This window comes from Perissodus microlepis, chromosome 5, assembly GCF_051167445.1.
Source record: "Perissodus microlepis isolate ML-2025 ecotype Zambia chromosome 5, ASM5116744v1, whole genome shotgun sequence".
NCBI classification, from domain to species: Eukaryota; Metazoa; Chordata; class Actinopteri; order Cichliformes; family Cichlidae; genus Perissodus; species Perissodus microlepis.
Window position 1 is genome coordinate 23,764,075 of NC_140465.1, and position 12,746 is coordinate 23,776,820.

At 39.8% G+C, this 12,746-nt stretch overlaps 1 protein-coding gene across 4 annotated transcripts in view; it reads right to left on the reverse strand.

Annotated features, from left to right (window-relative positions):
* Window positions 1–440: 440 nt before the first annotated feature.
* The window catches only part of arhgef3 (Rho guanine nucleotide exchange factor (GEF) 3), a 40,778-nt gene continuing 28,472 nt past the window's right edge, over window positions 441–12,746 (reverse strand). For all 4 annotated transcript variants that reach the window (XM_084928971.1, XM_084928970.1, XM_084928972.1 and 1 more), the window contains 9 exons: window positions 10,035–10,142; window positions 9,203–9,454; window positions 8,432–8,494; window positions 8,246–8,342; window positions 7,223–7,299; window positions 6,874–7,131; window positions 6,390–6,560; window positions 5,586–5,775; window positions 441–4,625 (listed from right to left, as the gene is read on the reverse strand). In XM_084928971.1, coding sequence (XP_084785097.1) covers window positions 3,952–4,625; window positions 5,586–5,775; window positions 6,390–6,560; window positions 6,874–7,131; window positions 7,223–7,299; window positions 8,246–8,342; window positions 8,432–8,494; window positions 9,203–9,454; window positions 10,035–10,142 — 1,890 coding nt within the window. In that variant the 3' untranslated portion in view covers window positions 441–3,951. The remainder of the gene's footprint in view (window positions 4,626–5,585; window positions 5,776–6,389; window positions 6,561–6,873; window positions 7,132–7,222; window positions 7,300–8,245; window positions 8,343–8,431; window positions 8,495–9,202; window positions 9,455–10,034; window positions 10,143–12,746) is intronic.

The following is a 12,746-nucleotide window of genomic DNA, read 5'->3' on the forward strand; positions in this document are numbered from 1 at the left end:
TTCATACTGAGAATTTTTTTTTTTACAGCAAGTGAACGAAAATGATGTCATGCTATTCTGAGGTTGTAATGAGCACTGCACGGTTAACATTAATTCGCAGTAGTGGACTAAGCTGGGTTGTCTTAATGCGTGCTCTGTAAGGAAATCACACAATGTTCTAACATCTGTGAGAGAAATATTTCCCGTCTAAGTGACTTTTTCAGTCTCAGCTGACTGTAGCTTTCCTATACCTTTGAAAAGTACTTTTGCATAATGTCCATTGACTAACAATAGGCTGTGAGCTCAGTTTCATGATCGTTAATATGCAAATTGGCATGACCATAGATCAATGTCCATGAGCAGTCATTCACAGAAAGCCGGGAAATGGCTGCAATTACAGCATTGTGGTGGAAGATGTACAAACCCCCCTCACTGGTTCAGAGATGGATTTTTACTTTTTACATCGATGGCTTTCTTTACTCCGGCGGTCCTCTCTGTCCAGGATGTGCACATTCTCATCACTGAAAGGGTGGTCAGTGGACTGTAGGTGTAACTAGACTGTGGAGCCTTGACCTGATGAGGAACTTGTTTGGGTTCCTTGATGTACACTGCTCAAAAACATGACAGGAACACTTTTTATTCATAGTATAGTGACAAGTCAATATAACTTCTTGGACACTGATCTGATAATTTAAGTAGCAGAGGGGTTGTTCATCAGTTTCAGCTGCTTTGGTGTTAATGAAATTACCAATAGGTGCAATAGAAGTGCAACAATGAGACAACCTCCAAAACAGTAATGGTTTTACAGGTGGAGGTCACTTGTATTTTGACTGCCGTTAGGTATTAAGATGAAATGCACCAGCAGTTGTTCCTGTTGGTGCACAACAATGCCATGAAAATGACACCCGTCGTGATCTGTCTTTTTTTTTTTTTTACTTACCCCTGGTTTGGAAGATTTGAAGGCAATCAGAATAGCTTGTTGTAACTGTAGCTTTTGTGCATTTGAGTGATTGCATTTCTGTGTGTGCAAGGCGATAGGAATTTTTTTTAAACTAACAGTAACCATCCATCCAATGAAAGGCTTTCTATTAAAACAATTTATTAATGCTTTGTTCCTCACAATAATACTTCAACTTATAATCACCTTGTTCGTTTTTGCACAATAGTGTTCTCTGAGCAGAGATGTCCAAATCTCCTCTTATAAGGACTTTGCAAAAGTTTTGAGCCACCTCTCATTTCTTTACATTGTGCTCCCAATAAGTGAAAAATTAGTCTTTTTGGACAATTGCTGCTATTTCACTAATTTTCAGTCCAGTCCTTGTACCTGAACATTTTCAGAAGAATGTTTTTCTCTGTTTATTTAACCACTTCGCATTGACCTATGAAACATTCAAGCACTAAAAATGCATCTAACTCAATGGATGTACCAGTGTTGTCTACATATAACAAGTAAGCAGAAATACACCATTTGGTCCCATTTCTTTTGGCTTAATCTACAAAAATATGAGAATGGAGCAAAAAGCAGCCAACATCCAAAGAAGAGCTTTGAATTTCATTCAATAGGAATGGAAAACTATTCCCGAAGACTGCATAAAGAAATTATTAGAAAACTTGCCTAAGAAAAGGTGTTCATACCAAATATTGACTTTCCAGGGGTTTTTTTTGCCCTATAAACACTATTTCCATGTACGCTTCTACATTTTTGAATAAAGTGCTGCACCTATTTCCCATTTCCCTAGCAAGATATATAGAAAAATGAAGGGTGGTTCAAAGCTTTTACACAGTACTGTAATTCATTTAAAAAAATGGCAGCCTTAATTAAGTGTAAATGTCATTATTAGCATCTTCAGCCTTGCTAACATTGACAGCTGACAGCAATCATTCTGTGTGTAATATGTAAGCACGTATATAACAAACAGTAGCGCTTGTTTTTTTCCCCCTTCATTCATATTACACAAATACTTCATATACATTCTTTATATACATACAGTACATGTACAACAGGCTCCTTCTTTAATACAGAGTTGAACACAGAGTATTTCACTTAGCAGCAGCTTCAGCTGCTGCAGGCTACTTCAGTTTAACAAAATATTGTTGGGATACATGATAAAAACTGTAAATCTACAGAACACAGAAGATAAATAAAATCTGCTAACTCATTAAAAGTGAATGTACAGCTGAGTTCTCTCCAGTGTTTTCAGACATGCTTTAAAAAGTTTTTGAAACACAGCAGCAGAGGAGGAAGCGATCCCACATCTGAGAAGAAAACTAAAACAGGAGATGAAAACCAAGTGACGCCCGCCAGAGATGAAAAATGAAGCCAATGTACAAATGCCAATAACTGCAGTTCCTCTGATGGCCGCTTGGGGCTAGCTCCAAAAGGAAATCAATCCCCATAGTCTCCCCATGCAAAAATGCCCAACAACCACATATTTACAGCCTGGTACAATTAATGTTTTGGCTTCATTGGCTCCATAACAACTGTACGGGGGGCTTTTGGGCTCAAAGTAGGGGATTTGTTGCTTTGCTTTTAAAGGAATTTATCTAAGAATACTGTAATTTCCTGTTTGGTACAAACCATCCAACACATCTCTTCTTTAGTTTTGGAGACTGAAATTGTGGCATTCTGCAGACTTATTTTTCCAACCAGAAGAGTCCATGTTTTACATACAGTCTGTGTCTCCACCAATCTATACAACAGAATTGGTATGTAAAATATACCAATGAGCAAAAATACATGAGATGATGGCATAATTAAGAGTGTTTTCACATTTCCCAGTTTTCTGTTTTCCACTACTGCTCACCCTACAGGACCAGTGAGGTGAGCAGTAGCCTATCCAGGAGAAGCCTGTCCAGGAGCAACCCCCATACTTCTGTGTTCATAACCCCAAACATAAGAGTAACCAAATAACTGATGATCTCTACAGTAAATGGAGACATACGTTTTGTTATCATTCGGTGAAAGTAGTGTTCTCAGCCTGGTCACCACTATAAAGACTGTTGAGTTCTGTTGCTGGTAAGGGGTGGTTGGAACAGGATTTATTTCTTCAAAGGCGGGTCCAGTACAAAATGTGAGTTAATGTTAGCTATGATGGAGCCAGGGGGAAGCTGGAAAGGAAACCTGTGAGGGAGGGCCTTTGAGCAGTCTTTCAGCAGTGTGTGCCTGGTGAGCAACTTCCACAGGGTGTGGTATCCAGTCCTCTTAACAACATCCATGGCTAACTGCAGTTAGAACACAGCAGATAGCAGCACGGAAGACGATTACTGCCAATCCTCAGTCTTATGACCAACCTGTGCATACACCATTTAGCAACTGCTAACATCATTTCCTCTATTTCACTTTTTCAATTCTCCTTAAACAGTCAAAATTCTAAATTCACCAAGGTTTTTATAGGGACTTTTATTTTTGCATCCGTGGGTCAACCAGAGTGGGTGCAGCAGTGAGACTGTCCTGGGAGTATTTAACCTAAGGGAGAGGAGTGTCTCACTGCCTGCCTAACAATGTTTTTACATTGCTAGGGAGTGACTGTTTACTCCGATGTGGAGAATAAGTGTGTATCCTCCTGACTCATCTCCTTGAGATATACTTATTTCTAAATGTGTAATGTTTGCTGTCATCTTATCTCTGTTCTCATCAGATACAGTGGCCAGTTGTCTTCTTTATTTAATGTTTTTGATCTAATGTTGTTTGAATTTGGCCTTTTCTGAGTCTTTATTTCACCTGGAGCACATTTATGTTACTTCACCTTATCTCCTGGACTTTACATCTTACATACATATCACAGTATAAGCATTTACCACCTTCAGCTTAATTCTGAGCAGTATGTCTGTGAGCAGTGAGCACCGGTTGGTCTCGTGACTTCTCCCAAGAAGTTTGTTCATATACGTTTCATTTGGCTTTTTGTTAGTTACATCATTACTAAATACCAAAGTTGGTTGAGTTTAGTTCCAGTCCTGATTCGTGCCATCCTATCAGCACCTGTGGCACTGCAGTGAGTCCATCTCGCCAGTGTCCATACCATCCTCTCTTTCCTCTGCAGCACTGCTCCGCTCCTCCTCCATCACTTCATCCTCCACTTGTTTGGGAATTGAAGAGGAGAGGAGGGAAATGGAGACTGCATCTTCACATTTGCTGAGAGTCTGCCCCGCTTCATCCACCTTAAAGTCTGCAGTGGCTCCTGGTTCAGCTCCCATCTCCACACCAACACCCTGATTTCCCTCCATCTCCACACCTGTCTTTGCTTCACTGATCACAAGCTGTAGTGCTCCGTCCATCTCTGATTTACCATGCAAACCCAAATCTGCCTCCATCTCCTTCCCCGTCATTGTCTCTTGAGTTAAACCCAGCCCATCTCCATCCCTCAGTCCAAGCTCTTGCTGTCCATGCAGACATGCCTCTCCCTCCAAGCCCTGTCCTTTCACACCCCACAGCCCCACTGTTTCAACAGGTGGCCCTGGTTGTTCATTGACCCCCGTCTCTGGACAATGTCCCGTCTGTGGCAGCTGGTCTCCAGTCAGTGCTGCAGCTTCTTTGGCTTGTCTAATGCAGTTGATCCACTGTTGTTTGTTGAAGGCGTCACTAGCCTGAAAGCAGTGGCTCTGCAGTTGGCCTCCAGTACGGTATGAAACCCGAAAGAAGTTCTTTGCTGTGTGGAGGAGAAAATGAGGAAGAAGAAACAGGAGACAGAGGTGGTGAACATAAGCTGGAATTTGATAAAAATCCTATAATAAACAGAATAAACTGATATGTAAACATTGTTGCTAAATTATTATCAGAAATAAAAACAAAAACAAACAAATGACCAATAAAGGTGTATATTTACTAAAGCAAAAGTGAGCTGTGCACAACTTTTATAGCACAGCACAAAGTCTCTTAGTTTTCCTTGATATACCATTTCACTAGATCACAACCTGAACATCATGGTTTGATGGTACATCAATACATCTATCATTTTTATTGTCACTACTAAGTTCAGAACCCTAACAATAACTTTAAACCTAAAAAATGGATTTAACCCTTAAAACAGCCCTTTAAAGGCAGGCGAAAAGATAACGCAGGTCAAAAAATCCAACATAATACAAACTTTAATCGCTCTGATTTTATACACCCACTGATTATCACATGGACAGCTCTACCAGCATGTTTTAATATAATTTAATGCATTTTTCTGTCTCTGGAGTCATTTGACAAATGACACACCTCTTATCAAAATTGTAACTTCACGATTGTTTTCATGTGGCACATTCAGGGACACCCATAAAGTGTAGCTACCTTCCCAGAATGGGCAGTTTAAAAAATCCTGGAATCACTCATGTAAATTTAGTGCTACAACAGGCTCCTCTGGTTTCAGTCACAGACACTAGACATTCAATCTTTTGGCTACACGGACGTCCACTGCGTTCAGGACAAGATCATTGAGGTCCAACATTAAATACTAGCTTACAATCAGCATACTAGTTCATGTGGTGAGTGCGGAATATGACACATTTAGTTTCTACCACACAGAACTACAAAAACACTTTTGTAACCTTAACTTTGGTCACAAAGACATCCTCAGCATGCAGCACACCTGACACTGATTTAAATAGCTGTGTCCAGTACTGACTTCGTTCATTGTTGCTGAAGGCCCCTCTGATGGATCCGCCCACTCTTATCTCTCCATCTGATAGGTCTTCCAGGTCCAGCTGACGAATGGGGATTGGCTGGCGGCAGAGCTGATAGCTGACTGGCTGGTCGTTTGAAGACATGGATCTGGTGATGACCAGGACGTCCTGGAAAAGGAACACGTGGAGCTTCTAGAAAGAGAGAATCAGACAGAGTACAGGTTTTAATTTCTTCCTCTAGAGATACCAATAAAATATATGGATGATATTTATGAGTGATTTTGGTCATAAAATGGTAATGTTATGAAAGTATTAGAAGCATTTCTGTATAGCATTAAAATCAACCAAATTAAGGAATCACCTTTAAAAAGCTCACGTATGTCATGAAAATTCATATAATGCATATCACTGATTTCAAGAGTGAGTTGAAAATAAACATGTTTTATTGATTGGATTTAATCAGTGTTGTTGTAAATATTTTAGCCATGGCAACAATCCTCTCTATGACATCATAAAGACCCAAGACTAAAAAACCCATCTGAAACTATGTTACGCCCCTCTGAACCCCCCTGCTGTATACCTTGCAGTGGGACTACAATAGGCTTCAGGCATGTCTTCATCAACACCTCATCAGGTGCAATTAAACAGCAGAGCAGCCTGAAGCCTGAGCTTCCCATTCATAAGGATTACTTTTACATACAACGATTTAAATATCTAAAACTTTGAGGTCCATTTTGACCTTTGGATAAATTAATGAATGGATAAATGGGGAAGGGAGGACGATAAAGTTGTAGAATTGTACTGACGAGTCCTCTGTTGTTCTTCAGCTCTCCATGGCAACTGAGGGTCTTGGAGCGGTCGATGAGTTCGTCCCTTTGTCCGTCCTCTGTGTACACCAGACGATCCTTGTAGTATTGACACTCCGACTCTCCTGTCTGCCTGTTGATGTCCGCCACCACGCTTTGAACCATCAGCATCTGTGGGGCAGACACACAAACACACTGTTATCTCATCTGACATTTTTGGTCAGCTGAGTTGATGGATGGTTGGACAGTCATGGACTTCTACAGCTCTCAATCTTCTGCCAACACTGAAGAGGCAGCCAGGATTTTCTCTGTCTGCATCTTTGTCTATTGCCTTACTGTCCCTCGACTGTCTTTGGGATGAAGGTGCGTCTTGAGACATGTCTGCACTAAGCAAGTTTATGTAACAGTCATGAGTATTAGTCTTTTTAAAGGCTTTATCTGGTGACCCAAACTGATGAAGTATTGCAATCTTAGTTTTCCTCACCGCTTCGTCCAGGTGCTGTCGATCCGGGTGGTCGTTGGCTGTGTGCTTGAGGATCTCTCTGAGCAGCAGTGGGTATTTCACCAGCCGGCTGCGGGGGATGTCCAGGAAGTTCCACAGGTCCAGCTTCCTGCTAAAAGGTGACTGGAGACAACGCTGCAAGAAGTCCTGGACTCGCCGATCTTGCTTCTTCTGGTCCAACAAAGCCTTGGCTTTGACCTGGTTACTGCAGTACGGCGTGTAGGCAGAGAGGCAGGGCAGCTACAGCGACACAAAGACAAACACTGTGATAAATACTTGGTGAAGAGCTAATATCTGGATTCTGCTGTCTGTTGATTAGAAAAACGCTCACCCAGTCAGTTAAAATATGTCCTACATGTTCTGTGGACCCGTCAGGTTTTCTGGCATCTCGGAGGCGACTCAGCAAATCTGAGGTAAGACAGAAAAGTTAAAATTTATAAAAAGAGACGTCAGAGTGAGAATAATGGATGCTTTAAGGGCATCAAGTAATACAGAGAAAGGAAAACTCCACAAAATGAAATTTAGACTTAAACTCTAATATTTTATACAATAGAAGTGTAAATATGTGTCACGGTCCTGGGTCATTTTGACACAGCTCTTTGAGTTATGTTTTGGTTTGTATTAAGGGTTATATTCTTTCAGTCTGTCTCAAGTCCGCGTCTTTGTAAATTGTTTCTTTTTTCCTGTTTTATTTTGATAGTCCCCATCCTATGTCAGTGCATTCACTTTTACTTCCCCTGTCTCGTTAGCCTTAATTTCTCCCAGCTGTGTCTCTCTCCTGTTTTCCATTTCCTGATTACTCCACTGTGTATTTAAGCCCTGTAAGCTGTGTGTTTTGTCTCAAGCGCCTGGTCCATGTCAGTCCTTAGTTTCGCCGGTCAGAGTTTTGTTTTGGTGAGTTTAATTTATTAAGAGTTTTTTCTAGCAATAAAGCTGCGTTTTGAGTTCCAGTCCCGTCTTTGAGAGTCCTGCATTTTGGGTCCTTTTTTCCTGCCTGCCTGCACACAGCCTAACATGATAATATGTAAGTGTATATAAAAATGTATCGACCAAAAATAAAAAAAACCAACAACAACAAAAAAAAAAACAACAAAAAAACGTGGCCAACCTAAATCACTAATTGTTTTACTTTAACTGCCATGACTCCTCCACCTGAACGCTAATGAGGCTCGGTTTAATTTTAGTTAAGAAAGCAATGAATTATCAAACATCCATTACAGATTGTTTTTATACACAGAGCATTAAGGTTGTTATATATGTCATTCATCTGTATGTCTACATAAAGATCATGCAAATGACTAAAGATTCCTGTGAAAAGATGATGTAAATGGTGGTAATTAAAATATTTTCCTACCTTCATGCAGAGGTATAAGTGATTCCAGAGTACCAAAGATCTGGTTCAGTTCTTGCTCGGTCATGATGGATAGCTTGAGCATTGGGTCGTGGTAGGCCTACAGCACACACATAAAGAAACACAGGTGACTATACTGACACTGAAGGCAAGTTCTTCATTGAAATATAAATAAACAAGTTACTTCACCTTCTTGGCCAACTTCAGATCCTCCACCAAATCCTGCTCGCCCTGAGCCAGCTCAAATATAGCCTGCAAAGGAAGAACAATTACTTTGAGAACTCAATGCTACAGATTGACTTTAGTGTTAGCTTGGTTCAGTGGCTGAAAAATGAACATGCAGTATCTGGAGTGGCCACTTGAGGCTGACTTAGAAAGTGAGTCAGCCCCATTGACTCCCATGTTAAAATGCCCAACTTTACAGCAGAAACAAACATGTTTACAGTGTGGTATATAAACAGCTTTAGAATCTATGGATATTTCCCCCTTTATAACGGCTCTATGGTGAAGTTAGGTATGAGGCCCTTTAATTGACAGGAATGCCGACACAGCTGCAGTCAGCCGCTTTTTGAGTCAGACTGGACTCATTTCTGGTGTTGGTGCCTGTACAGCTGGTCCACGACGCTGTGCTTCATTTTGATGGGTGACGTTCTCTTTTTTCTTTTTCTAGTTTTATCACTAATTATGTGGAGTCCAAAAACAAATGGGTGGCAACATTGGCTACTTCCATTTTTTATACATACAGTCTATGATTCAGGCCAAAAAGTTCATTCATCATTGTTGTTTGGCAGTGTTTCCAAAATTTCGTTGAACATGTACAGTGACAAAAAGGAGCTATTCTATTCTACTGATCATTCTTGAGACTATATTCTAGTATTTAAATTATAATAATGAAATGAAATAATGTACCTGAAGACTTTTAAATAAGAAATAAACTGATAAAAATTCACTGATTTTCACCTCTTGTCGTTTTATCTCTTTGGGGCTCAGAGGTTGTGCCGCTCCCAGTCGGACGTCAAATGTCTCGCTCCACAGCTTGCTGTCCCGACGCTTGGAGGCCGGAGCAGCTGCGGTTGAAACCCTCGGGGCAGTCATGGAGGACGAAGGGTTCGAGAGTGTCGCTGAGATAACACGTGTCTTTGTTGTCGAGGAGGAAGGAGGAGGAGGAGCAGCTCTCTCTGCACGGCCCTCATTACGAAGACTGATGGTGCGCTGCAGAAACAGAAGATGGTTTAAATATATATTAGAACTTATTTCTGTTTGTTAAATTGTACTGTTCTGTAGCCTAAAACTTTTGTTGCCATCCCTGATTCTGGAAGTAAAAACTCATCAATTTTCCCCATAAATGATATTACTAAATAATATTATTTGACTATAAAACTGTTTTTTGAATTATGACCTCCCTCCACTCCCTCAGCATAGGTGCCAGTATACTGTAATGTCACCTGCTATTGAAGTCAAGCTGAGTGTTTTGGGTGTTGCCATTTTTGTGTTTTGAAATCGGACAGGATCTGGCTGCACATTCATAAGGTGGCGATATCTTCAGAGATTTCTGTGTAACCAGTCGTCTTTTTGCCATTAGAAAGAATGCAGTTTTAAGGCACTTCCACACTCACTTCACTGCTATTTTCTACTCTAAACTGTAGTATTCATAGCTGCCCCTGCACGAGATCTCTGATCTAATTTCATCAAACCTAATACTTAAAATGGGAAGCAGGATAAGAGCCACTCTCATTTCCCATCTTAAATAACCTACTACTAAAAAAAACTGAAGACGTGATTGTTGGTTTACCTGCAGTGTCTGGCCAATCCTCTTCAGCGGCGTTGTCTTGACGGGGGGCAGCAGGCTGGCCAGAGACGCTACCCGGGATACAGGCTTACTGCGCTTGGTGCTGGGCTCCTGGAAGGGGTGAGCAGAGCCACATGGTTACATTATCTCACAAAATCAACACACCTGGGATACAAACGACTCAAAGGGTTAACAAGGACATCAATTAATCAACCAAACATCAATACCAGCAGACATTTTTCTTGTTTTATATCAGCCAGTCAGAGGTTTCTGTGTGTGCAAATGTTCTAGTTGATTGTGGGAAAGCAGACTCTGGTTTGTTGACATATTAAACAATAGCATGACTCAAAAGTCTTTCCCTCAGTACCAGACTTTATCACACACGCAGTCATGTTTCACTAACTTATGTCACGCACACACTAAACAGGACGGTTGTTATGGTCACTGTGTGAGACTGGATGATCATGGAGACAAGAGGCTGTTGTGGTTTCATGTAAAGCTTAAATTTAACATGGATTTTGCTTTAGCCAATTATTTTTATAACATTGAAATCCCTACAAATTCATGTATTACGTGTAGCAGCTGATCTCAAAGCGAATGTGGACATCCATGTTAGTTCTATATTATTGAGATTACATGTAGATTGTTGTTTGTAAATAAAAAAAAAATAAAAACAATTTTTAGTGCAGTGACACTTTGGAGTCAATGGAATAAGTTTTCATACATATCTTTAAATACATTTTCATCAAAGAATGACACTAATAGTGCCTGTTATTGATTACTTTATCTGAATCAACGAATATACAGCTTGCAAAGACGAAGAATATATGTATTTATTATTCAATTATTTTGTGTTGATAAACAGCCGTTTTTGCCATCTCGTTATATGCAGTGACATAATGAAGATAAAAAGAGTAAAATTATCATTTCATAATGATAAATGAACAAAAGAAGTGAAAAGGTGCTGCAGGACTAGGACTGTTCGATATAACGATATATCGGCTGACGACATAACGTCTATCGTTTCATTTTACGCTATCATTTGTTTCGTGGTGTGGCAAAATAAACGTTTACGGCAATATTTTTTCATCGTTTTGATGGTCACTGTAGTGGCTATATTAATTTCTTAAAGTTCTCTCTTCCTCTTATATTTGATATAACCACACTATAGACGGACAAGCGCTGTCTTTAGCAACAACAACGATAAAACCATTGCGTGTCCGCTTGTTTATTTTCCACATAAACCTCTCACAATAAAGCTCAAGATCCTGTTGAGACTTTTCAAAATAAACCAAATCATGTTAAAGAGTATGCAAAAATATTTACGGATAAGAAGCAAAAAAGAGACGTCAGGTGCTAAAAAATAAACCTTAGACTCAAACGTTAAGTTACAACTTATGTCTAAAAATGTATAGTTTCATGCATTGGTTAAAACACTCGACTCCAGGTACACGACGCTCAGCTGGAAACACTTCACGCAAATCAAGCCGCCGGAGATTCACAGAATTTACAGAAAATGTAAAATTTTTGTGATTTATATTGTTATCGGACGATAGATGTCTTATATCAGGATATGAGATTTTGGTCGCAGGACTACCAAAAACCGCATTATAACCATCCCTTTATTAGGTTATTGGCTCAGATTTCTGGGGAAGTTCCCATGATTCACTGACCTTTTCTCCTCTACCTTCCTCTTTTGACTCCCCTTGTGTTTAAACGTTATCATTATCTTTTTCCCTTTATCCATCTCTTCCCTTTCTCTTCAAAACCCAACTCAACCTCTTTCGAGGTGGTAAAAAATGTAATTAGAATGGTTTAAAATAAAATCGACACCGCGGGGAGTGAAATTATTTAAAATTCAACTGCATTTGTTCTCTTTATTGGCTGAAAAAAGTACTTCTACAGGTACTTAAATGCATTGGAAAACTGCTGGAGAGGGCTAGATGCTGACAAAAAAAACACCAATCCAAATCAGCAATGCAATATCTGTGATACAGGGACACAAAACAAACAACAACCATGTCGAATCCTTCAGTTGTTGGAGAGTTTTTAGTCTCATTCATTGCAAACAGTGTTTTATATGCTCAGAATAAACTTTACAGTCAAAATGTTTTTGCTCAATTTTAAGTTTGCAAATTAACTGGAAAAAGACATCTTTGTGGCTGTATTTTGTTACAACAAACTGCCGAAGGTTGAGTGTAAAGCAGAATCAGCATCACAGCTCGTTTAATAACAATGCACACAGTTGTTAATAATAATAATAAGCAAAGTTATCTACATAGGGATGTCACCCCAGCATTCATACTTTATGCTTAATGTTTTAAGTGTGGAAAATATCAGATTTAATGTATTTCAACATGTTAAATCTCCCAAAAATATTTTTCTATGGCACATGCATTGAGATGCAACCGCTCCATTTTCAGTTTTTATCAGAAGCAGCAGCTTGACCCAAGCTGGATCTCAAAAATAAGATTTAATATGTTGCAAGTGGTAGCTGATTGTTTAATTAAAAATCCATTTAAGCCTAAAAAGGCTTGTTAAAGACTAGGTACTTTTTCACTTGGTTATTTGTAGTCGTTAGTCGTAGTAGTGAGTCTGATGGATCTGAGTCTGTAAACAGACAGACTCAAAGCCCTGATTAGGACGGCATCTTGTAAACAATAGGGACACCTGGTGTGCACCTGGAGTTTCTGCAGTGGAAAGGGTACATCTCTT